The sequence below is a fragment of the Apodemus sylvaticus genome, chromosome 11 (genome assembly GCF_947179515.1).
Source record: "Apodemus sylvaticus chromosome 11, mApoSyl1.1, whole genome shotgun sequence".
Lineage (NCBI taxonomy): Eukaryota > Metazoa > Chordata > Mammalia > Rodentia > Muridae > Apodemus > Apodemus sylvaticus.
The window spans coordinates 78,097,157-78,124,286 of NC_067482.1; the positions used below are offsets into that span (position 1 = coordinate 78,097,157).

The 27,130-nt window shown below is 40.7% G+C and overlaps 1 protein-coding gene across 14 annotated transcripts in view; it reads right to left on the minus strand.

The window, feature by feature from the left end:
* Depdc5 (DEP domain containing 5, GATOR1 subcomplex subunit) overlaps positions 1-27,130 on the minus strand; it is a 123,511-nt gene that overhangs the window by 79,173 nt on the left and 17,208 nt on the right. For 13 of the 14 annotated variants that reach the window (XM_052198164.1, XM_052198163.1, XM_052198162.1 and 10 more), the window contains 10 exons: positions 23,240-23,309; positions 17,233-17,311; positions 15,663-15,724; positions 12,146-12,215; positions 10,691-10,763; positions 8,086-8,189; positions 7,740-7,814; positions 5,751-5,885; positions 5,342-5,403; positions 5,147-5,220 (listed from right to left, as the gene is read on the minus strand). In XM_052198164.1, coding sequence (XP_052054124.1) covers positions 5,147-5,220; positions 5,342-5,403; positions 5,751-5,885; positions 7,740-7,814; positions 8,086-8,189; positions 10,691-10,763; positions 12,146-12,215; positions 15,663-15,724; positions 17,233-17,311; positions 23,240-23,309 — 804 coding nt within the window. The remainder of the gene's footprint in view (positions 1-5,146; positions 5,221-5,341; positions 5,404-5,750; positions 5,886-7,739; positions 7,815-8,085; positions 8,190-10,690; positions 10,764-12,145; positions 12,216-15,662; positions 15,725-17,232; positions 17,312-23,239; positions 23,310-27,130) is intronic. The other variant, XM_052198173.1, reaches the window with a different exon arrangement.

The window sequence follows — 27,130 nt, forward strand, 5'->3', positions numbered from 1 at the left end:
AGTTAAACAAAACAAAACAAACAAAAACAGGAAAAAGGTTAAGTGTTCAAAAAAAGGTAGCTGAAACCATTAAATCCCAATCTTTCTAAACATGATGTTAATACAACCATGTCATAAACCCATGTTAAGTCGAGAGTACTACACCAGAGTGCTGAACACACAGACACAGTACTACTTCCTTTCTATTCTTTGGGACCTTCCTGTATTCTCTTTTCTTTCTACATTATAAACTCATAAATAATGTTTGGGATGTTGCCCCAGCTCAGACTTCTAGAGAATCTCTGACTACAAACAAACAAAAAATAAAAATGAAGCCAGGTATGGTCTAATACATGGGAACCAAGGTGTATCTCTGTGAGCTCAAGGCAGTCTGGTCTACATGGTGAGTTCCAGGGCAGCCACAGCTACAAAGTGAGACCATGTTTCAGAAAGCAAAACAACAGAATAGAAGTAGCAGCAGCAGCTGCTGCAGATAACTGACAGGCCATGGGAACAATCTTATGGCACACTGAGCACAAAGGAACTCAAGAGTGTAGGCTGTGCACTTGCAATCCCAGCAGCAGGGAGACAGCCTGGGCCTACCTCGAGGGCCAGCCTGGCCTACTTGGGAAAGCTCCAGGACAATGACAGACCCTGTCTCAAAAAAAAAAAAAGTGAATGGCTCCAGGAAAAAAGACATACTAAATTTTGACATTTGCTCTCCACAAGTATGTACATATAGATATATACACACCAAAACACACGTGTACCAATACAACATACAAATATCTCACGCTCTAAAAGGCTGGAACTTTTTGCCTCTAAGAGAACGATGCTGAGAGGCATGGTGGTGCATGTCGTTCATCCAGCACTTAGGGAACACAGGCAGTTCTAGGAGGGCTGGCGCTCTGTGGAACCTTTACAATCTAAACTATCTAAATACATAATCTTAAATTATGTAGTCTTGCTTGCCCTGACCCGTAAGTGAGTGTGTATGTGAGTGAGACTGGGTAATAAGTGCTAGAAACAGCAAAAATAGATTGAAAGCAACCTTATAAAACGAATGAATATCCACCATAAATGTTGAAGACAATGTGCAGATATTGCTTGATAACATTTGTTTCCTTGTTATCTGGGTCAGTTGGACCCAATGACGTAATCCCTTTAAAAGTTCTGTTAAAGATTTCTATAAAGCGCCCCTCATTCCTTCCCCATGTGGTATGTTCTGTGCTGTTCAATAAAAGAGAGAGCAACGTGCTTTGTTAGGAACACAAAGAAACACACACACAATGGGACTCACATTCAGGCAGGCACAGATTCAGATTATTACAGCAAACAGAAGACACAGGAAGAAAAGCAGGATTCAAACGTTGGCTCAACCTTGGTTACATTACACTAAGGGATAATGCTTTTAAATTTCTTAATCATAATGCAGCACTGATATATTTTGGGTATTCTGAGTCTATTATTAATGTGTTCAAAGTGATACATATGTGCACTCATATACACATACCAATGCACGTACGCATGAATACACACACCAGAGAGATAAGTTAGAAAGTTACAAGAGACAGAAAGATGGATTTCTATTAAGTTGAACCATGAAATGGCTATTTTCCAGGGTCATAAACACTCTAATATCACAATTTTCTTTCGGGTTTCAGGATTTTTCTTTGTTTCCTTTGTTCTGTTCTGTTCTGTTTTGGCAAGGCTCACAATAAAATGTGAAAAGGAGGTGTCAGTCCCACCAAATTCTTGGATTTAAAAGTCCTTCATATGTGGTTCTATGCTGCATCATAATGGAACCAGAACACCAGTGTAGCATGAAAAATAAAGTGGGAATTGGGGAATCTTCCAAGTTACTATAAAGTAAAATTTGAGAAAAATGCAGAAATTTAACTGAAATACATTCTTTCTATATATTCTATAGTTACCTTTTATCTTTCCTAAACTAAACTCAAAATCATGAAGTATGTGGTTTTCAATCGAGATTTCGAATTGATAACTGAATAGAAATGTATTAAAAAATTACAAATAAAAAGGTCAGCAAGATGGCTCAGGAGATAAAGGTACTTACTGTTGTAACTGTGCTGGCAGAAATGAAAATATTCTAAAGAGGCACTTGTGTCTCTCAACCTGAGACTATTGAAACAACAGACTTTAAAGACCTGGGAATTCCCCAGAAATTGCATGCTGGAGGAGGAAAGGCTGCTAGCCAGCGTGGGACTTGTGTCCTGGAAAGAGACTGCACTTAGTTTTCCCAATCTGTGAAGCCATCCTACAGGACAGCCTACAGCCACTGATGGCGCAGTGGTGGGTGGGACCACATCTTCACCAGCACTGTTTAGACGTGTATACCCTTGGTCTTCTATTAAGTTCTGATCTCACTTTAGAACCTTAAAAATGGAGTTGAGGGGTCTTCTGGATCTCTTTGCCTATCTTCCTAGTGCTGCCTGCCACACTGAATCAATCTTTTCCTGCTCTCTATTTTTTTCTTTAGAGCTGAAGACCACAAAATAGGGCTGGAGAGATGGCTTGGGGCTTAAGAATTCTGACTGTTCTTCCAGGGAACCCAGGTTTGATTCCTTGCTTCCACAGGATTGCTCATAATCTGTAGCTCCAGTTTTAGGGCACTCGACACCCTCTTCTGACCTTTGAGGACACAAAGCAAGCATGTGGTGCACATGTAGGCAAAAGGCCCATATAAATAAAGTTTGGGATTATGTTTTAACTCTTTAAAGATTTATTTGTTTTATTGATACAAGTATCCCGTAGCTATCTTCAGACACACATCTCATCCCATTACAGATGATTGTGAAATACCATATGGATGGTTGGATTTGAACTCAGGACCTCTGGAAAAGCAGTGTTCTTAACCACTGAGCTATCTCTCCAGACCAATAAAGTTGTTTTTTTTTTTTTTTAATTACTTTTATTTTTTCACAGTCCGATCATTGTCCTTCTCCTAGTTTGCCCTCCAATAAAGTTTTTTTTTTTTTAAAGTATAATATCTATGCTGTCTATGGTGGCTTATGGCTTTAACATTAACATTGCTAAGGTGGAACAATCAAAAGTTTGAGGTCAACTTGGCTATATAGCAAGACCCTTTGTCAAAAAAAAAATAAAATACCAGCTAGACAATATTTTATAGGCTCTTGGAAAATAACTATTACAATAAATAATAAATAATATTCACTGGGTCCCCAGTGGAGGAGCTAGAGAAAGGACTGAGAGAGCTGAAGGGTTTGCGACCCGCAGGGAGAACAACAATGTCAACCAACCAGAGCTCCCACGGGCTGAGCTATCAATGCTATGACTGTTCTGATAGATGCCCCAGTGTAGGGGAATTGAGGATGGGGAGGCGGGAGTAGGTGGGTGAGTGGAGGAACACTCTCATAGAAGCAGAGGGAGGAGGGATAGGATTGAGGGGTTTCAGAGAGGGGAAGAAACCAGGAAAGGGGATGACATTTGAAATGTAAATAAAGAAAATATCAAAAAAAAAAGTATACGAAAAATATTTATTAAATAAATAATAAGGGACATTCTTTGATCAAGATAATTGTAGTGGAGCCACATTATAATTACAGAGATGGATAAACAAGTAACCCTTGCTCATTTCTGGTTCTTTGCCTATGAATAACTAAACGTGGCTAGCAACAATCACTGAGCCAATAGGAACACAGCTTTTTACAAGGATAAAAGACACATAAGCAAGGCTAACATCTGTATTTGTAATGAGTTTCCAAGCTGCTCTCTAGTATATTTTGTAACCTGAATACTATAGAAGCCAGGACAAGCAAGACTGCTCGGTGATAGCTGAACACACTTGCCAACAAGCCTGAGGACCTGAGTCTGATCTCCAGGAGCTACATGGTGAAAGGAGGGAAGGAACAAAATCTTACAATTCGTCCTCTGACTTCCACAAGCATGCCATGGCACAGACACGTAAATAAATAAGTGTGGTGATAATTTTTTAAAAATATGCTATAAAAGTCAAAATAGAAGGTTCTATTGAGCTGGAGGCATAGGCAAGTAGGCCGTCCCTTGTGAAGCCTATGACGAACGACAGGCGAGAGAGGGAGTTGGCAGGGAGGGAGTCACAGAGAAGAGGTTGGCCTTGAAAGAAAGACCCTTCAAGGAAACGACAAGCCCGAGACACCATAGGTTTAAAAAAATTAGTTCTGAAGGTGAGGTGAGGGTGTCTGCTACCCACAGTAAGAAAGGGAAGGGCTGGAGAGAGGGCTCAGTGGTTAAGAGCCCTGACTGCTCCTGCAGAGGTCCTGAGATAAATTCCCCCCAGCAACCACATGGTGGCTCACAACCATCTGTAATGGGATGTGGTGTGGTGTGTCAGACACATTCTTCTGGTGTGTCTGAAGACAGTTACAGTGTATTCATGTGTATAACATAAACAAACAAATAAATCTTTAAAAGAAAAGAAAGAAGAAACGGTGGCAGGAGAGAAGACTGTGGGGTCAGTCACATTAGTCCTTAACCAGTGCTCTTGAGAATCAGATCAAGCACATATAGAGTAGTGGTTTAAGGACCACTGTCTCCCGCTCCCGAAGATCCCGGCACATCACGCCTTGCCATGCGATAGTAGAGAGCACTAAAACTTTTTTACTTCTACATCTTGAGATCCAAACAAAGACTATAGAAATGATTTTGTGACTTAAGAACAAAATAAAAAAGGAAAAAAAAATAATGGTCTAAAGAAGTGGATTTTCAGGCCTAGGAGAGAGCAATTGCCCACTCTGCATTAAGCCCTAGGGGAGGCTAGAGAGATAGTCCAGTGATTAGAGGACCTGCGTTTGGTTCCCAGAGCCTACATCAGGTGGCTCTCAACCACCTGTAACTCTAGCTCCAGATGATCAGCACTTTTGCCTGGCCTTTGTGTGTACTCATATACAAATGGCATATGCATATAGAAATAAAAGTAAATATTTTTTAAAACAGTACAACCAATTAATTAATTATTAATTAATAAGGCAGATTTGGGTGGCTCAGGATATGATCCCAGTATTCCGGAGTCTGAGGCAGGACTGCCATGAGTTTGAGGATGGACAACACAGAGACCATTTCACAAAACAAAACAATAACAAATTGAAAGAGCCCACACCACGGAAACCATTGAAAACATTTGTCTTCCATTCAAGCTCATACCCACCTGTGGTTTATCCAGTGAGGAATATTATAATCATCACCCAGCCGAGAATCCCTCGGAACACTCCGGTTGTGTAGCTGCAAGAGAAAATGCCAGGACACAGATGACATAGCAAATAAGCTGGCTAAGAACTGCTCCAGTCTTTCTAGTTTAATTATTCTTCAACTGGTCTTCAGAAAAGAATCCAAATTCTATTACCTTGAATAACGGCACAGCATGTAATGGCTGCTCTCCCATGCACACTAAGTCCACACCAATTCCTACAAGGGAAGGATGAAGAAAGTTGAGAAGAGGGGACACGCGCAGGAGTAAGTGCTCCGGTCTGTTAGCGCAGTCTGAATGGGATTACTGAACTGGGCTGGTATGAGGCTGCAATTTAAACTTAAAAATACATGCATTTGCTTTTCCTCTACTGTGCTTTAGGTTAGACACTGATTACCCAGAAGATCTATAAGAAGACAAGCAAGGCCTCCACTATTAAATTCTAGTGACATCCTGGATTCCTTTGCAAAGCCCTCCATATTCTAAGAAGACACTGAAAACTCAATGATTCTAGGACGACTCAGGCTATCAACACAGGGAGACAGCAGAAGACAAGAACCATTACCATTATCAATCATCCGCTGCTTGGTCAAGATCATGAGGAGGCGGTCCACTTCAAAGACACCCACCCCTGGTGTGATCACCACAGACATCTGCCCAGTTCGGTCAAAGTTTCGGTTGATATAGTGCTTGTCAAACACTTAAAAGAAAACAAAATTCCCCTCAGTGATGATGCCACAGCTTTTCAGAAGCCAGCACAAGCAAGCATCTCTGTGCTTTCAGAGCACTTAGCATACATTCCAATCACTCCAACCTGAATTTTACCAAGTCATACACACATTTATATTTTCCCTTTGACTTCTGCAATGTCTTAAAAACAAGTCCTTCACTTTACTCTGTATGACTTGCCTTCACTGATGCCTATACAGCTGTAAGTGCTTAATTTATCTCATAAACTTACATCATCCATCAAGGAGTCTATCTGAAAGCTCCAAGAAGCAAATACGATGCTTTATATTTACTTGTTTTCTGTGTGTACATTCAAATGGCTACATTCCAAGGAACCAAAGTCAGGTCATCAGGTTGAGGGACAAGCACCTCTGTCCACTGAGCTATCCCGCCAGCCCCCAAACATCGGTTTAACACAATATTTAATATAGAGATCAAGGGTTTTATCATACATACAAATTTTTGTTCCTGAAATAATTCATGCTATGAAAATATTTTGAAAGTCAAATATTGCCAGGTAGTGGTGGTGCTCACCTTTAATCCCAGCACTTGGGAGGCAGAGGCCGGCGGGTTTCTGAGTTTAAGGCCAGCCTGGTCTACAAAGTGAGTTCCAGGACAGTCAGGGCTACACAGAGAAACCCTGTCTTGGGGAGGGGGTGTGGCAAGTCAAATATTACAAGAATAGTAGCAATAGCTACCCTGTGCTCTAGAATTCCCTAGCACCGGGATACCACTCTAAAGTGTAACATATTCTAAAATCCCCTAGCACCTGCGTATGACTCCTGGAAAGGTAACATGAAGTGAAAACGCATCAGCCCTTCCACCTCCAGCTAGTTCTGCTCATGGCTACCATAGTCTTTCCCCATAGTCTGTATTTGGAAATACAGCAGAGACAGGTTCACTGAGGAATTCCTACTGCTCTGTTTCTCAGAGCTACCAAGGTCTATATCTTCCTTGAAAAGACCTGCCTGAATCTTTACTTTAAATTTCCTTTTCCGTTGGCAAATAACGGTACCTCAGCTACCACATATATATAGGGACAATCCTTAGGAAGAGGTTACACCACAGTCACTGTCTCTTCTTACAACAGGACTGATGGAGTGTACCTTGTTTTTACTTATTATACCATCCTTCTCTACTTGAATTTTAACAATATAGCATATGCACTTTTTCTGGTTTTGTTTTTAATTTTTTTAATTGAATTTTTATTGTGTTGGGGGGATATGCATTCTTCTAACTGCACGTGGGTGGAGATCAGAGGACAACTTGCAGGAATCCTTTTTTTTTTTTCTAAGATCTCAGGGCTCAAACCTAAGCCCTCAACTTGATTTCAGGCAGCTATACTAAGTGTCTCACTAACCCCATGTTTTGCTCTGGCTTTTGAGGCAGGGGCTCTCTAGTAGCTTATGGTCTCTATCCCTCATGCTTATCATTCTCCCTCCTCAGGCGCCACACCCAAGATTATATGTATTTTCTTTCAAAAAGCAAAAAGAAAAAACCCCTAAAATCGGTTAAGAGAGGGTATGAAAAATAAAAACACAGCCTGTAGAAAAAAAACCCCAAAACCCAAAACTAAAACCCACCAGGCAGGAGTCCTGCCAGCTCCTCACCACAGAGGCAGATGAACACACTGAGCTGATTCTCCAATAGAAGGCCTATGAGCCAAACAGCAGTCATTATGACCACCCGATCAGGATGTACTGCTTTCAGTCAGTCTGAAGTGTAACTAGGAAGAGGGCGACCAGGTCTGGCTGTCTGGGTATCAGCAATGAGCTGTGTATGGCCACATGGAAAGGAAAAGGTCGCTTAGCGTGTCCTTACTCACCATTAAACGACAAGTTGATGGCCTCTAGGTAGTTTCCTTGTGCTGAGGTAGAATTGTCTCCTTGAGGAAAGCCCCCTGAAGCAGAAGATATCAACAAGGAAAAACATTTCATCAAAGACGATCTCTTGAAAACTACCAGGAAGGTGCTAGGTGGTGGAGGCTCACACTTTTAATCCCAGCACACAGAAGGCAGAGGTAGTTGGTTCTGAGTTCCAGGCCAGTCTGGTCCAGAGTGAGTTCCAGGACAGCCATGGCTGTTACACAGAGAAAGTGTGTCTTGAACCACATACCCAATTCCCCAAAAAAGGAAAGCCAGGAAATCAGCTCTGACACACAGGTGCAGTACCTGCCTGTTCCAGCCGCACCAACACTGGATACTGGATGAAGAGTTTTTTAATGGTCACAAGGAGTGAAGTCCACTCTTCTCTTCTCTCATTCTGCACCACCACTCTGAAAGGATATTATCATGAAGGTGAAATCAAGCACCTGTTACATCCATGCTATTGGGCTCATTACAAAGTTTCAAGGAAGAAGGATAGTGTGATTAATGCTGAGAAGTAAGCAGGGGATGAAGAGACGAACATGCCTACCATTCAAGGACTGGGGACTTAGGAGGTACAGCCACAAGTTCAGGACAGGTTGGTCAACATAGTCAGTTTCAGACCAGCCAGGGTTACTTGGTCAAAAATAAAACACTCTCGGTATAGTATTCCAAGCTTTGATCCCAGCACTCAGGAGGCAGAGTCTCAGCCTTGTCTATATAGGGAATTCTAGGCCAGCCAGGGCTACAGAGAAAGACCCTGTCTCAAACCAAAAAGACAAATAAACAAAGTGGTTCATTAAAAGGCACCTGGTAGCACTTGGGAGGCAGAGGCAGGTTGATTTCTGAGTTCGAGGCTAGCCTGATCTACAAAGTGAGTTCCAGGACAGCCAGGGCTACACAGAGAAACCCTGTCTCAAAAAAACAAAACAAAACAAAACAAAAAACAAACAAACAAACAAACAAACAAAAAAATAAATAAAAGGCACCTGGCCCAGTGCCTGATGTTTACCTCAGGGACCTACAAGGTAGAAAGAGGAAACAAACACTACAAGCTGTCCTCTGACCTCAACAAAGTGTTCCCTTGAGTACAGGCACACACGCCATAAACAAGGAAATCAGGGCTGGAGAGATGGCTCATCAGCTTAAAGCACAGGATGCTCTTCCAGAGGACCCAGGTTCAATTCCCAGCACCTACACGGCAGCTCACAACTGTCTCTAACTCCAGTTCCAGGAGATCTGACGCCCTCACACAGACATCATGCAAGCAAGACACCAAGGTACATAACATACATGAGGGAGTAAGTCAATTTTTGGAATCTTAAGAATAAGCAGGGTGGTGGCGCACGCCTGTAATCCCAGCACTTGGGAGGCAGAGGCAGGTGGATTTCTGAGTTCAAGGCCAGCCTGGTCTACAGAGTGAGCTCCAGGACAGCCAGGGCTACACAGAGAATCCCTGTCTTGAAAAAAACAAAACAAACAAACAAAAAGAATAAAACTAAGGCAAACCATGATTGGCATACGCCATTAATTTTAGCACTCAGGAGACAAAGTCAGGTAGATCTCGCAGAGTTTGAGGTCAGCGTGATCAGTGAATTCCAGCCAAGATCTTTTAAAAAAAAAACTGTCTTAAATAATCACAATGATATAAAAAAATAAAAGTAAGGAAGAAAATGCTTCAGAAAGATACCCCTAATGTTGACTTCTAGCCTCTTCATGAGCGTATACAAATGTGAACACAACACATGCACACATACTCACACACACACACACACACACACACACACACACACACACACTACAGGACAGAATAAGACAGCAAAGCTTCTGTGTACCAATCACTCAACCCTAGTAGGCAAAGAGCCTGCTTCCATGCCTGACAGCCTAGATACCCTGCACTGATGGAGAAGCCAGGCAATGACTGTGTATATCTGTAACCCCAGCAGTGGAGAATGACAGACAGACGGATCCCTGAACTCAACGGCCAGCCCACTCAGCAAACTCCAAGTTCAGTGAAAGATGCCCTGTCTCAAAAAAGGAAGTGAAAGAAATCAAGAAAGATGCCCAATGCTGACCTCTGGCCTCCACATGCACACTCACACACAGACTCTCACAAATACACATGTATGCCCTGACATACACGGATAAAGTTATATTAACACACAATTAAGAAACTATAAAAAAGATCAGATAAGTGGGTAAGATTAGAGTCATTGTTAATTTTGTTAAATGATATGATTAAATATAAAATTATCTTATTTTACATAGGAATAAAAATGTAAAAGATCTATAAATTATTTTAAGATAAAATCTAACCAAAAGCAGGAAAAGCAAATATGGCAAGAGATATTAACTGCAAATGCAGACACTGAACACCCAAAGTTTTCATATTACCTACTGATACAGTAGGTTTTGAAGGCTAAGATTTTTCACAAAAAAAAATAATAATAATAATAATAATAATTTGGAAAGCTGTAATGGTTCACACCTAAAACCCTAGCACTGTGGAAGCAGAAACAAGGAATGGTACAAGTTCAAGACTAGCCTGGTTTATACAGTGACTTCCAGACGAACCTGAGCTAAATAGTTAGACACTGTTCAAAAAAGCAAAAACAGGTCTGGCAATGGTGGTGCACGCCTTTAATCACAGTACTGGGAGGCAGAGGCAGGCAGATTTCTGAGTTCGAGGTCAGCCTGGTCTACAGAGTGAGTTCCAGGACAGCTAGGGCTAAAAAAAAAAAGTTTAATAAAAGCAAAAACAAATAAAAATTCTAAACAAAATGTATTATTTTGTATCCTAAAATTTTACAAGTACAGGAACGGAAAATTGATGAAGTCTGAGTAAGTTCTTTAAGTTGGGAGGAAATAACCAATAAATAAGTCAAAGACACCGAAAAATATCAAAACATACTTGTAAAAGTCCTCATAGAATCTCCCTTTGTGATCCTGTTGAATTGAAGCTCGGTTTACTTCAGGAAATTCATCTGAAATAAAGAAAATTCACTATACAGATCATATTGAAAAGAGATTTTTACCTTGCTGTTGGATTACTCTTTTGCCTTAAAGATCTGATATCAAAAAAAAAAAAGCCAGGAGTGGCAACACATGCCTTTAATTTTTTTTTTTAATTTATTTTTTTATTTTATGTAGCTGTCTTCAGACACACCAGAAGAGGGAATTGTATCCCATTACAGATGGTTGTAAGCCACCATGTGGTTGCTTGGAATTGAACTCAGGATCTCTGGAAGAGCAGTCAGTGCTCTTAACCACTGAGCCATCTCTCCACCTAGCATATGCCTTTAATCCCAGCACTTGTGAGGCAGAAATAGGCAGATCTCTATGAGTTTGTGGCCAGCCTGGTCTACAAAGCAAGTTCGAGGACAGCCAAGGCTACACAGTGAGACCCTGCCTTTAAAACAAACAAACAAACAAACAAACAACCCAAGACACTAAGTAAATAAGGAAATACAACTGTGTATTTATTATGCAGGTTTTTTAGATAGTATCATAGCCCAGCCATCTTACATATACATCAATTTATTAGACAAGTTACTACTATATACTAATATATATATATATACACACACACACATACATACATATATATATATATATATACATACACACATATATATGTATATATATACATATATACACTAGGTTCAGCAGCTACACAGATAGTAGCTACAATTAGATGCATTATTTTCCTCTTTACTTGATCACCCTAGCAAAGATGGGAAAGGCAAAAAGTACAAAAGTGGGCTGGAGAGATGGCTCAGTGGTTAAGAGCACTGACTGCTCATCTGAAGGTCCTGAGTTCAATTCCCAGCAACCACATGGTGGCTCACAACCATCTGTACAGCTACAGTGTACTCATATACATAAAATAAATAAATCTTTAAAAAAAAAGTACAAAAGCAAAGAAGACAAAGATAAATTGCTGGAGATGACGGTGAGGAACCCAATGTAAAATAACTGAAAGAAGGCAGTATAATGATGTGTGCTGGCACGCCAGCTGCTCGGAAGCCTCAGACAGCCATTCAGGGTCAGCCTAAAAATGTAACCAGACCCTGTCTATGAAACATTTTAAAATTAGCAGGAGTAATGGTACAGAGGCAGAGGAAGGAAGATCTCTGTTAGTCTGAGACCACCCTAGTTACATAGTGATTTCTAGAGTATAGTGAGACCTTGTCTCAGGAGAAAAATCAAATAAATAGACAGAGAGACAGACAAACAAACAGATAAAATTTGGACTGTGTAACAAGAATATACTGAATTAAAAAAATCTATCTTCTTTGGGCTGGGGAGATGTATATATGTATTAGGTATATATTCATACACATATGAATGAGAAAAAGTTACTCACCGATAGATTTTGCATCATAAAAAGTTCTGGAAAACAGGACCACAGTCACTTCATGACTACAGTTCTTCTCCTAGGCAGGAACACATACAAAGGGGGGTTTAAGTTTACATCATTTATTTCACTGAAGCAATCCATTCATACTAAGAGGCTCAGCAGCTACATGGTACTGGACAGCTTCATGGGACTGTAGGAAACACTGAAGAGACACAACACTGCATGCTGTCAGACCTGCTATCACTTCTTGCTTACCACTGCTTGATTTCAGGTAAGTTACTTAGAGGTCCAAAAATGTGCAAGATGCTTAGAAAGCTACAATTAAAAAAGGCTTCTTGTCATCCAATCCTTCATAAACTTGGTCAAGTGAACATTAGAAATTGATCATAAGCTGGACGGTGGTGGCGCACGCCTGTAATCCCAGCACTCTGGGACGCAGAGGCAGGTGGATTTCTGAGTTCGAGGCCAGCCTGGTCTACAGAGTGAGTTGCAGGACAGTCAGGGCTACACAGAGAAACCCAGTCTCAGAAAAAACCAAATCCAAAAAACCAAAACCAAAACAAAGCAAAAACAAAAAAAAAAACCCAAAAAAACCAAAAAAACAAAAAAGAGTTGATTATATCTCTACCCATTTTTAATTCGTCAGAACTAAGCGGCCACAGTAGTGGTTTTAAGGACCAAAGATTCTCCTATAAACTGCAGGATGAGAACTGGAAGAGGAAGAATAATACTTCCATGAAGTCTGGGACCAAAGCCCTGGGAACAGGGTGCTCACGGGTGGACATGACACGTAGCTCATCTACCGAGTCACCAAGTGTAGTTTCGGTTCCTGCCAGGCTCAGCCTCATCTCTCTCCCAACCACACTCATACAATTCAGCATGTGACATAAAAGAATGCAACTAAATATAGCATTCTTCCAAGGCTGTATCACAGGTTGACAGAAATTCCTGAGTGAAAGTCAAAGTACTGGAAGCACACTGCTTCGGTAGAGCAGACCTCCTTAGTTACCAATTAGTTTACTGGACTTCACATGCTCTAGATCTAGCATTCTTACTAATTATGATGGACAGAAAAAATGTCACACAGAGTCACTCCATGTGGAAAAGGAGATAGGAGTATCATCATCTCCATTTTGCAGAAAAGGAAACTACAACAAAAAGCTAATTGGAGGAGAACCCTTTTTGTTTTACTTCAAACTCTGTGACCTCAAATACTGAGTGTATATATCCCAATGATGTTTCCATGTGGTAGGAAAGTCAAGTGAGCAGTATCTGTATCTTCAAAGAACTTCAATTTTTAAAAGGTCAATTTACCTTTTTTGTTTCATTTTGTTTGTCCCAGGAGGATGACCTTGAACTCCTGATCCTCATGCCTCCACCTCCCTAGGGCTAGAATTACAGCACTTCTGCCAGTGTTATCATGTGCCAGACACTGAACTCAAGGCTGGCTGCTTGGTAAGCACTGCACCAACTGAGCTATAGCCCTAGATTTTTCCAGACTGAGTTTCTCTGTGTAGCCTTGGTTGCCCTGGAACTCACTCTGTAGACCAGACTGGTCTCAGACTCAAAGGTTTGCCTGCCTCTGACTCCCAAGTGTTGGGATTAAAGGCGTGCTGGATCAAAATTCTAATACCCATTTTTTTTAATAGAAATAAAAATCTGATCCTCATAAACAGTCTTATAAAAACAATAAAGAGCGGGCAGTGGTGGCACACGCCTTTAATCCCAGCACTTGGGAGGCAGAGGCAGGCGGATTTTTTTTCTGAGTTCGAGGCCAGCCTGGTCTTCAAAGTGAGTTCTAGGACAGACAGGGCTACACAGAAAAACCCTGTCTCAAAAAAAACCAAAATAAAATTAAATTAAATTAAAATTAAAATAAAGAATTTGATTTCTTTCTTTTTTTTTTTTTTTTTGGTTTTTTAGATTTGGTTTTTTCGAGACAGGGTTTCTCTGTATAGCCCTGGCTGTCCTGGAACTCACTCAGGTAGACCAGGCTGGCCTCGAACTCAGAAATCCGCCTGCCTCTGCCTCCCAGAGTTCTGGGATTACAGGCGTGCACCACCACCGCCTGGCTAAGAATTTGATTTCTTATTACAGACAGAAAAATAATGCTAGTGATCACACTATTTGGCTGAGGATATATTGGCATCAGGATAGACATATATAAATAGAACTGAGTTAAAAGTCCATATATCAACCTATATCTCTGTGGTCTTGTGATCTTAGATAAGAATAACAAAATCCACTATAGAGGAGAAAGAATACACTATACAGCAGATGTTCTGAGACAACTGACTATATGGAAAAGAATGACTCCAAGTGGGCCAGTGGTAGTACATGCTCTTAGACACAGGGCAAAGGCAGGTAGATATCTATGAGTTCAAGGTCAGTCTGGTCTACAATGCTAGTTCCAGGACAGCCAGGGCTACACAGAGAAAGCCTATCTTAAAAAAAGAAAAAGGGGCTGAAGAAATGGCTCAGCAGTTAAGAACACTGACTATTCTTCCAGATGTCCTCAGTTCAATTCCCAGCAACCTCATGGTGGTTCACAACCATCTGTAATGTTATCTGATACCCTCTTCTGGTGTGTCTGAAGAAAGTGACAGTATACTCATATATATAAAATAAATTTAAAAAAAAAAAAAAAGAAAAGAAAAACCAGAAAATGAATTTGGTTCATATCACACATGGAAGTCAGCTAAAGATCTAAATATCAGGGCTAATACCCTAAACTCTTAAAAGTTTGTTTGTTTGTCTGTCTGTCTGTCTGTCTGTCTATCTATCACCACATAGTTTAAACTAGGCTTGCCTCATCCTTTGAATGTTGGGATTATACCGTAAGTGGAGTTACATCTCAAATGTTGGAATTATAGGTGTGCACTACCATGCCCAGAATTATTTTGTGTGCACTGGTCTTTTGCCTGCATGTGTGTATATGAGGGTGCCAGATCCCTTGTAATTGAAGTTGTAGACCGTTATAAACTTCCATGTTGGTGCTCTTAACCACTGAGTCATCCCTCCAGCTCCAGGAGTGATTTCTTACGACATCAAAAGCACAACAACTAATTGAAAAAATAGTAAGTAGAAGCTAGGGGAGCCAGGAGGCATGGGGGGTGGGGGGCTGAGGGGAGTTGGGGGGGTGCATGTTTGTAACCCCAAAGCTGGAGCAGCTGGGACAGGAGCTCCCAGAGGTTCCCAGGACAGCCAATCTAGCATACTCAAGAAGACCCAAAAACAAGGAAGACAGTTTGACCAATAGCCCACTGACACAACTAAAACATTAAAATAGAAAAAGAATGACAAAAGAAAAGCACGCCCACAATCCTAGTTTGTGTTAAGGCAGGAGGATCAGAAGTTCAATGTCATCACTGGCTATTCAGGGAGTCAGAGACCAGCCTTGGCTACATGAAAACTGTCTCAAAAATTAAAAACTAAAATAATTAAAATTATTAATAAATAAAAAAATTTATATGTAGTGAGTGAGATCCACCCAGATGATTGGACAATGTAGAAAGAAACATACCTTCCACTTAGTAAACAGGTCGGCAAGGAAACCGTTCACAGCTTTCTCAAAGTACAGATCCCCTGAAAAGCAGTGAGGAGGCGGTCAATGAACAGGACCAATGGGGTTTGCTTAATTTTTTGTAAAAGATCACAAAGCTTTTAAAGTACAAAGTCACTAGATGTGGTGACACACACCTTAAATCTCAGCACTAGAGGCAGAGGCAGGTGGATCTCTGTGTTCAGAACTAGACTGCTCTACACAGCAAGTTCCAGCCAGAACTACAGACCTTGCCTCAAAAACAAAACAAGACAAACAACAATAACAAAAAAAAAAGTATAAAGTACAAAAATGTAGAAGACCTACTTGCATATACTAGACAAACACTCTATCATTGGACTGTGGGTTGAACTCTATCAAGCCAAGTTTAATTATGGAGGTTAGATGCTTCCGTAGCACAGAAAATATAGGACTGTACTTTCTCATAATTATATAATCTCATAATTACAGTATCAGCTTCAAGGTAAAACCCAAATTTTATTTTATTTTTTTACCTTTTTTTATTCTTCATTTACATTTCAAATGTCCCCTTCCCTGATTCTCCCCTCCCCCCAAAAGTCTCATAACCCATCTCCCCTCCCCCTGTTCCCCAATCATCCTTCTCCCGCTTCCCTGTCCCAGCATTCCCCCACACTGCAGCATCAAGCCTTTCCAGGACCAAGGGCCTCTCCTCCCTTTGATGTCCAACAAGGCCATCCTCTGCTGCCTATGTGTCTGGAGCCATGGGTATAAAACCCACATTTTTAAAGAGGCAGATGACTAGTTAATTTATTGTGTGTTCAAGAAAAGAGATCAACCTACACTCCAAATATGATACTTCTTATAGTTGTGCTTAAAGTGTATTAGAAGATAATTTGTAGGGCCAGTGAGATAGCTTGATGGGCAAAAACACCTTCATGGGGTATGTAGGATGTATGCATGCCCATATTCATAAAATATTAATAAATGAAAAATGTCTAATAGTAAATAAAACAGAGAGTACTGTGCATGGTAGTGCATGCTTGAAATTACAGCACTTGGGAGGCAGGAGAATCAGAAATTCAAGGTCATCCTTGATTACAGGGTTTCACTATCTAGCTCTGACAGGAATTTGCCATGTAGACTATGCAGGCTTTAAACTCTCAGAAAGCTGAATGCCTCTTGGCTCCTGAATGTTGGGATTCAAGGCATGCACCATCCAGCCTGGCCTGGATCTCAGTTTGGTAGAATGCATGCTTAGTTAGCACAGAGCCCAGGGTTCAGTCTCTAGCACAGCATAAGCTGGGCGGAAGTGAATGCCTCTGATCTCAGCACTTGGGTGATGGGAGAATGGGAAGTTCAAGGCCATCATCAGACACAGGAGACCGTATCTCAAAAAACAAACAGCAACAACAACAACAACAAAAAGAAAAATAATAGTAAAAAGGACAGAACTGAAAGGTTTGACAAGAAAGCACAACACATCTTTAGAGACTACCAAGAGCTACAAACTTGGAGGAAAACAGAAAATTCTTTCCATTGCCAGTTACAATCAGTACTTAGGGAACAGTACCATAAATATCAAAATCCCACATTTCACAGCTCATCTGAATAAATATGTAAACCATAGCAGACGTAGAACGGAACACCACCTGTAACAAATAAAAACATAATTGCATTAAAAAGCAAATGATTTGTTAAAAGTAAAATTTTAGTTCTACAGGATGAACAGGGTCTCAAAGTCTGTCATGATGGTAAGGGTGACATATTTCTTTTTTTTTTTTTTTTCTTTCTTTATTTTCTTTCTTTTTTGGTTTTTCAAGACAGGGTTTCTCTGTGTAGCCCTGGCTGTCCTGGAACTCACTCTGTAGATCAGGTTGGCCTTGAACTCAGAAATCTGCCTGCTTCTGCTTCCCAAGTGCTGGGATTAAAGGCGAGTGCCACCACTGCCGTGCTAAGGGTGACATATTTAACAATTATTCATGAGTATTTAGAGAAGGAGAGAATGTGAATACAAATGTGTGCATGCATGTGTGTGTGTGTGTGTGTGTGTGTGTGTGTGTGTGTGTGTGTGTAACACATGGAGGTCAGTTCCCTCCTCCCACTATGTGGGCACTGGGGACTGAGATGCAGGTCCATCAGGCTTTGTGGTTAGCACCTTTACTCATGGAGCAATCTCACCAGCCTAACATAATTATACACTTAAGAATAGTGCACGTATATTTAAAGCTTAAAAGCTAACATTCACAAACCGTGCAACCTATAAAAGCGACCTGCATACACGATATACTAGTGCAATACAGGGACAATGTTATAGAATTAACAACCACCAGTTTTTATGGTCTTTTTTTTTTTTTAAGGCCCACTCCATGAGATAGACCCCACACCTGACACTGCTAAAATGTCCAAGAACCTTAGCCTAGATATACATGCCATGGACATAGGGGGAAAAAAACTATTATTATTCTGCTAAAGGAACATAAAAATGAAATGACTTTTATCCAGAAGGAATAAAGGTGTGTGAGAAATAAATAAATTAATTAATTAATTAAAATGACTTTTGATAACATATTGCTAGAACACAACCTCACTCAGCCCTCATCAGAGATGCTCTTTCTTGCAGTAGATAGGAATTCACAGAGATCTACAACTAGACAATGGGCAAAGAGTGAGAGACTGGAGTAGTCTTAATGGGATATCTTCATCAAACCTCTCCCCCTGGGGGTCAGGGATCTATTACAGAGAAGTGGAAAGACTGTAAGACAAAGAGGTGGTAGATGGCTCTAAGGAAACAGTGTCTTTCAGACACAGCAGGACCAATGAACATATGACCTCGCAGAGATCAAGGCAGTACACATAAGACCCACAAAAGGCCTGCACAGGTTCAAGCAAGATGTGGTCCCAGAACTGAAGGGTGCAAGAGAACACAGGCTCGCACCCCTAACCAATAAGCTATTTACAATTGATATCTGTAGGCAAAGGGAAAAATCAGTTTTGTCCAAAGGAATGTCACTTGGTAAATCAACCATATTCCAGGGCATGCTCCATGACCAGTATAATTAGCCAAACACAAAACAAATTCCACGTTTTTGTGGGTGCTTTAGTTTTGTCTTGGCATTTTTTTGTCTATTGATTTTTTTCATTATTTTAATATTTGTATTTATTTTAATGAAAGAGAAAACATGAAGTTGGGTGGTTAGGGAAGTAGGGATGATCTGTAAAGAGTTGAGGGAGAGAGAAAAACATGATCAAAATATGTAAGAATTTTAACAATAAATAATAAGAAAAACAGAGTGAACTCTGACATGGTAGTTCATGTTTGTAATCCTGTAAATCAGAAAAGTGAGGCAGAAATACAGTCAGTTCAAAGCCAACCTGGGCTAAAGAGCAAAACCCTGTGTTGAAAAGCAAACAAAATATATACTCAGTAAATTTTGTGGTTTTTTTACTAAATGAATTTCTCAAACAATGGAGGAATTCTCTTAATTGTGAAGTGGCATGGCTAAAAGCAAACTTTACCCATTCATTTTCCATCTGGTAGATAGAATGCCCAGTTGGCAGCAAGCCTGCCTAGCTTTCATGAAACTCTGAGCTACTATACCAAGTAAGTCTGAGTGTATGGTGTGGCACATGCTTACAATCCCAGCACTTGTGAAGTGGACATAGGAGGCCTGGGAATTAAAGGTAATCCTTAGGTACAGAGAGTTCAAAGCTAGCCTGGGCTACATGAAACTCTACTTCAAAAACCCAAAAGTAGGGGCTAGAGAGATGGCTCAGTAGTCAAGAGTACTGGATGCTCTCAGAGATGACCCAGGTTGATCACTCAGCACCCACAAGCACATACACTGTGGCCCACAACTGTCTCTAACTCCAGTTCTAGAGGATCCAATGAACTCTTCTGGACTCCATGGGCACCAGGTATGTTTGGTACACACATATATATGTGGAAAGCAAAAACTCATACACAAGAAATAAAAAATAATCTATAAAAACAAACAGGAAGTTACTTAATTCTGCTCTGAGCTCTGTGTCATAGAAAGCAAGGTCTGAAAACTCTGGGAGTTTTACAGCACGTGGGTAAGGACCGGCAATGCACTACAATACTTTCAAGGATATTCACACCAGAAATGTAGCAGAAAGGGCAGCAGCTCTACCCATGGAAGTCACAGAAACCTCAAGAACTTGAACCAAGATTTGCCAAATGAGCCTAATAAATTATAATTGGTATCATACATTCCCTATTTGGCTATGTGTTCTTACCACTCATGTTATTTAGTCATTCACTGCTACCTCTGAAGGACTTTGGTGAAAGAGCAGAATGTCAATCTCTAAGCCTTTAGTTCACTAAAGACTCCTTCTTAAAGACTATTCACTCTGGAGAATTCCTGAAAAATCTCCCCATTCCACCCCCTCAAACCCGGTTTTTCAAGAAACTTTGTTTCTTGAAACCCAAGACTAGGCTGGCCATGAACTCGGGAGATCCACCTTCCTCTGCCTCTAGTATTAAAGGTGTGTGCTATCACTGCCAGACTTTTATTCTCTTTTTTAAAAATAGAAACACAATGTCTAGGGAAAACACACTTTTGAAAGTGCTAACTTAGCACCACTGCCTGGTTAGCTGTCCCCTCCTAATATTGCTCCAGTAAAATCACTGTGTGACCATGTCTACCTTTTTCATGGGTGCTAGGGATTTGAACTCAGGTTCTCAAGTTAGCACAGCAAATGCTGTTACCGAGGGAGCCAGCACCCCAGCCCTGTTTGTTTTCCTTTGTGAATAGACAGGTTCTCACTATGAAACCCAGGCTAGTCTGGATGGAGCTATCTATGTTCTGGCCTCAACTGCTGGAGTGCAGTACTTACAGGCAGCACAAGTCCAGTTCCTTTTAGCAGTGTTGGGAATTTAACCTAGGACTTAAGGCATGCCAAACCAGTGTGAGACCTCTGAGCTACACGTTAACTTTTTTCTGAACATGATTTTTCTGAAATGCTCAGACTGCTGACCTGTACTATTATATCTGGTTTACATCTTAAAATCATGGCATATTTTATAGAAAGGAAGAAAAACATTTATAGTTTTTATACTATCCTGGAAATCACTATGTAAACCAGGCTAGCTTTGAACTCACAGAAATCTACCTGCCTCTACCTCCCAAGTGCCAAGTGCTGGGATTAATTGCATGTGCTGCCACAGCTGCCACATTTGCCACAGGTCCTCCTCTTCCTCTTCCTCCACCACTCCCACCACCACCAGGTTCTATACTTAAAACTTTTTTGAAAAAGATGTAGTTCAATGGTGCATGCTTAGCATGTGCAAGCCCCTAGGCTCCCCCCAGAATGGCAAATAAATAAGACTCCCCTTTAAGGGAAAATTATTCTAAAGACAGAAGTAGGTCAGTCCTTCAACTACAGATTCTCCTGCCTTCAATTCCCGAGATTTCAGACTAAAGTCCTGGCCAGGAGTCCTAGCATACACCTTTAATCCCAATACACAGAATAGGCAGAGGAAGGCCTATTCTGTGAATTCAAGGCCAGATTGGTCTACATAGTGAGTTCCAGGATAGCCTGTACTACACAGTGAGACCCTATCTCAAAATACAACAACAGTAACAACAAGAGTGCACTGCTGTGTCAGTTTTCCCTTTTAAAATGTACACTTATGACATTGTATGTGATGGCAAACCAGGCAAATGTTGTGGTCATGAAGTTACCTAAAGGACTGGAGAGATGGCTTAGCCAGTAAGAGTAATGACTGCTCTTCCTATGGTCATGAGTTCAAATCCCAGCACCCACATGGTGGCTCACAACCATTGGTAAAAGATATCTGATGCCCTCTTCTGGTGTCTGAAAACAGTACAGTGTACTTACATATAATAAATAAATAAATCTTTGAAAAAAAAAAAAGTTACCTAACGTAAGTGGGCTGATTGACCTTTAATCCCAGCACTTGGCACTTGGGAGGCAGAGACAGGCAGATTTCTAAGTTCGAGGCCAACCTGGTCTACAGAATGAGTTCCAGGACAGCCAGGGCTACACAGAGAAACTCTGTCTGGGGTGGGGGGGAAGAGGGCTGGTTGTGATGTGGCTAATGTGTTACCATGGGTTTGAGTGCATCACTAAAAAAAGGGAATGACCAAAAGATCCAGGTGTATCAGTGCTGGGGTAAGAGTCTTAAACTTAAATTCTGTGCATCTATGTTTGAGAGGTCGGTGAGGGGAAGAAGATGTGTGTAATCAAATTTAAATGGGCGTGGTACACACACTAGTGCTCAGGTGGCGGTCAGAGGCCAACCTTCAATTCGGTCCTCACCTTCCACACTGAGGTAGGTTCTCTTGGGGCGAGCTGGTGGAAAAGCTTGTGAAGCATCTCCTCTCACTGTAGGAGCATGCAAGGATGCTGATGCTTACACCACTACGTATGACTTTCAGGATCTGAGCGCCGATCATCAGGCTCACACAGCCAGTGCTTTTACCTACTGAGCCAGTTCTGCAGCTAGTAAATGTTGTGATACTAATATCCTTTCTCCTGTTGATACTGGGGACTTGTATCACTGTCACACTTGTCCAATCTTGTCACACTGGGCAACCACTCTACCACTAAGGTGCAGCCCCAACCCAACAGTGCTAATTTGTTTTCTTTTCTTTTCTTTTTTTTTTTATTTACATTGCAAATGATTTTCCCTTTTCTGGGTCCCCACTCCCCGCATGTCCCATAAGCCCTCTTCCGTCCTAATTTCTTTTCATATACAGGTATCTTGTTCTCCAAACTACGGTGGTAATAACAGCTATCATTTCAACTTTGCAGAGGTAGACATAAAATTGATAGTTCAAGACCAACCTGGACTACACATCCATAGCCAAAAAAAAAAAAAAAAAAAAAAAAAAAACAAACGTTTTTATTCTATTTTGAACCAAGGTCATCTTTTCAGGTTCTTTTATTTGTTTGTTTTTTGGTTTCTTGGTTTTTCAAGACAGGATTTCTTGGTGTGGCCATGGCTGTCCTGGAACTTGCTCTGTACAACTCAGTTGGGCTGGCTGAACTCTAACTCAGAGATTTGTCTGGCTCTGTACTGGAATTAAAGGTCTGCAACATGCATGGCTTTTCCTCAGTTTCTTAAGTAGCCTGGAATCTAGGTCCATGCCTATTGCATAGGATCAGATTATGAGTTCTTGTACTTGAGAAAATCCATTCAACAAACACTTGAAATTACTAAGTGCAGGAACTATACCAAAGAACTTTAAGATATTTTACTCTGTGGCCCAGACTGAAACTAATTAAGTAGCCCAGAATGGCTTCTAATTCACAGTAATCTTCCTGCCTCACCTTCTGAATGCTGGGATTATAAGCAGAGCCACTACAACCAGACCTGTATTTAACAGATTGAACAGCCTCATTTGGAAGAAGAAAATGAAGATCAATTTCAACCTACCAAGATCCAACTATAAAATAGGAGAGAAGTAGGGGACCTAGCTGGGCAGTCAGTATTAGTCATGAGAGTTTTGCTGATGCCTTTGTTGTGAATTCAGAACTCAGACATAATGGTATAAGGAAACAAACCCAGAAAGTCATTTTACAACTCTTACCCTGGTCTCTTCACTAATGTAACCACACATGACCTTCTCATTCTTGACCCACAGCTCTCCAGCCTGTGCCCTGAAAGGAGATACACATACAAGTTACTGCTGCTCCCTCCAGGTGGCTCTGTCACTCACAGTATGTCTTCTGAATCAAGCCAGCCTCCTGTGTCTGTCATCTAGGTCTACTTGTTTCCAACTGCCCTCATCAGTTTTACCTTTCAATAGAGAGTCCTATGAGCAGATTATCTACTATAAGCAACTGTCAGAGTCCTAAATACAAACAACTAGAGTCCTCAGAAACCATACAGGTCTTAAAAATTGGGCCTTCAAAGAACAGTGATCCTCAGAAATGATTTACAAAATTATTGGGTGCAGACTTGATAGCTTTGGTCAAAACTCAAAAAATAAGTGTTGGTAAAATCTGTCTTAATCCTAGCCCGGATACAGTGAGTTTCAATACAGGGAAAACATCATTTTAATATCAGGATCCTAACACAAGCAGTCAGGAGATATTAAGGGTCAAGATCCCTATTTCAAGGGAAATCACACTTCAAAAAATTAAAAAATAAAAATGTTGGGAAACGTGGGGTTTCCCAAATCTCAGCACTCAGGAGGTAGAGGCATGCAGATCTCTGTGATCTCCAGCCTGGTCTAGATAATGAGTTCCCGACAGCCAGAGCTACAAAGTAAAAGTCTGTTGCAAAACAAAACAAACAAAATGAAATGAAACAAAATAAAACAAGAAAGAAAAAGAAAGAAAGAGGGGGCTGGAGAGATGGCTCAGTGGTTAAGAGCACTGACTGCTCTTCCAGAGGTCCTGGAGATCAGACGCCTTCTTCTGTTCTCTGTAGACCCTGTACATTGATAGTATGATAGTACGTATACATACACAAGGCTACATAGTCATAATATTAAAAAAAAACTTAAAATAAAAAGACAAGGGCTGGAGAGATGGTTCAGCAGTTAAGAACACTGACTGCTCTTCTGAAGGTCCTGAGTTCAATTCCCAGTAACCATATGGTGGCTCATAGCCATCTGTAATGAGATCTGACGCCCTCTTCTAGAGTGTCTGAAGACAGTTACGGTGTACTCATATACAGGAAATAAATCTTTTAAAAAAAAAGAAAGAAAGAGCCAGGCGGTGGTGGTGCACGCCTTTAATCCCAGCACTTGGGAGGCAGAGGATTTCTGAGTTCGAGGCCTGCCTGGTCTACAGAGTGAGTTCCAGGACAGCCAGGGCTATACAGAGAAACCCTATCTCGAAAAAAAACCAAATCCAAAACCAAACCAAAACAAACCAAACAAAAAAACAATGGTAATTTGGTAAATCTTTTCCAATTTAATGTTTTTCTCTCTGAAACTCTTTTGTTGCTTATTCTTGAGACAACTATGTAGCTCAGGCTAGACTCTATTCTATATACCCCAAACTGTTCTTGAACACAGAATCCCCCAGCATCACTCACCTACGTGCTATATTATAGGAGTGTGTCACCCACTGTCTTTCCTCTGGGACTTTTGTAAGAGAACAGAGCAGTACAACAAACAAGGCTCTCAGCTCAGAGCTGTCCACTTTGGGGAATAACTAGTCTAAGAAGGGATTGCAGCTGAGTGTCACTTATTAGCTGAATATCAACAGATAAACAATAATCGATGTAGTTCCTTTCCATGTGATATGAGTTCAGTTCCCAAAATGACACAGTACTTGGGAGTTGTAGCATCCACCAGTAATCCCAGCACTTGACATACTGCTTTTTACACATGCTTTTAATCCCAGCACTCAAGAACACAGAGGAAATTAAATCTTTATGGGTTCAAGGCCAGGGTGTTCTACACAGCAATTTCCAGAACAGCCAGGGGGCTATATAATAAGACCTTGTCTCAAACAAAACAAAGAAACAAAAAGAAAAACAACAAAACAAAGCAACATACTACATACAACCAAACATTGTTTTACAGGATCTCAAAAACCTTCTCAACTGTACTCAATGTTACTAGCTTTTTGTAATATTCACATGCAAATTGGTGCAACAAAATTTGGTATTAGATTCTAGTACTTCTACTATTGTTACAAGATGTTATCATCTTTTCTAAGGCTCAGATTTTACTATCTTCATTTATTTTGTCTGTGTATATGAAGGGTTGTGTTTATGTCTGTGAAGAGCAGAGATTGTCTGTGTATGTGTAGAGGTATGTTTATGTCTGTGAAAAGCAGATAATTTGCCAAAGCAGATCTCTCCTACCATGTAGGAACCAGGAAATTCATCAGTCTTGGCAGAAAGTACCATTACCTACTGAGACATCTCACTCACTGCCCAAGCCTCAATTCTTTTAAAAAGGCAATAAATGTGATTAGAATATTTATTCCTGTAGCTAGCTAGCCACCTACCTACCTATCTATCTAATTTCTAGCGCTCTTGAGAAGAACAAATGAGATATCATAACGGATAAATGATAAATAAAAAAATTATTCCTGTGGAAATAGGTTTTATGGTTGTTCTTGCCAAAGTTAGTATGAAGTCAAGCAGAGCAATTCAGTCAGAAGTCAACAGAAGGCATACTGAAAAAGTCACGCATTTTTCAGTCATACTGAAAAAGGAAGATTAAGTTGTACAGAGGCTGGAAGCTTCCAGACCTCGGCCTAAGGAAAGTTAGAACAGAGAAAGAAATGCTCTGGGTCCAGCCCAAGCAATGCATTTGCATAACTCAGTCAGTTACGGCTCTCATGTCACCCCTTCATCTGAGGAAATAAAATTGACATTTGTATCTGGTGCCCACCCAGGAGAAGGAAAAAACCCATCAACATTGCAGAAAAGAGAGGACATCAGACAGAAATGTTGAAGAAAAGTAATTTTCCTTGAATCATCCCTCTCCAGAGGAATTTTCAGTTGGTTGGACATGCCCAGAAAGACTTGGGAGACTCCAGAGTCACAGAGCCTAAGACAGCAAATAAGTAAGTCCCAACCCCCCAAAAAAGACTGTTTTAATTATATAGACAAACTTCCTACATTAAAAAAATAGAAAACTCCATTTCAGATCCTTTATATTTCCTCTCAAAAAAAGGTTGAAAAATATATGTACAACGACAAGAAATTAGCTAGGTACTAAGTACAAAGAGAGACAAAAGACAGGAAGTAAGAGAACAGGAAGTGCTTAACTGTGAACCTATGTTACCTGATGACATTGAGGATTAGGACAGACAGCACATTGAACCTACCGGGCCACCTCTTAATAAGGCCTTCAAGGTTCTGGTTTGCAGAGGACATTTTAAAGAATTAATAATAACTTATGAAATGGACTCACCCTATATGAGACAGATGTTAAATACCTAGACTACCCAAAATAGAATTATCCCTCGAGACTGGAAAGATTTGGTGGCAGCTGTACAGGAAGCTGGTTCTCTTTCTCCCCCTCTCTCTCTCTCTTTTTTTTTTTTTTTTTTTTTTTGAGTCAGGGTTTCTCTGTCCTGGAACTCACTCTGTAGACCAGGCTAGCCTTGAACTCAGAAATCCGCCTGCCTCTGCCTCCCAAGTGGTGGGATTACAGGCCTGTGGATTACACCAAGGCCAGGCTAGAAGCTGGTTCTCAATTACAACAGCTGACATGATGTTTTCAGAAGAGAAGTTGCAGCTATTGAAAATCGTAATAGCCTAAAAGTGCTAACACTGTGAAAAATCAATTGTTAAGGGAAGGCCAATATGCTGATTTACAAAATCAGAAGCAATTTGATGGCTCTATTTTTATACAATGTACTTTAGTAGCTTGAACAGTCTGGGAAAAGGTGGAGGAAGAAGGAAAAGGATCTGTGTCACTCACAAAGACTGCAAAGTCCCAGAGAGATGTTTACTGATCTCTTTCATAGATTAATGTCTACTATAAACAGGGCAATATCAGATCCAG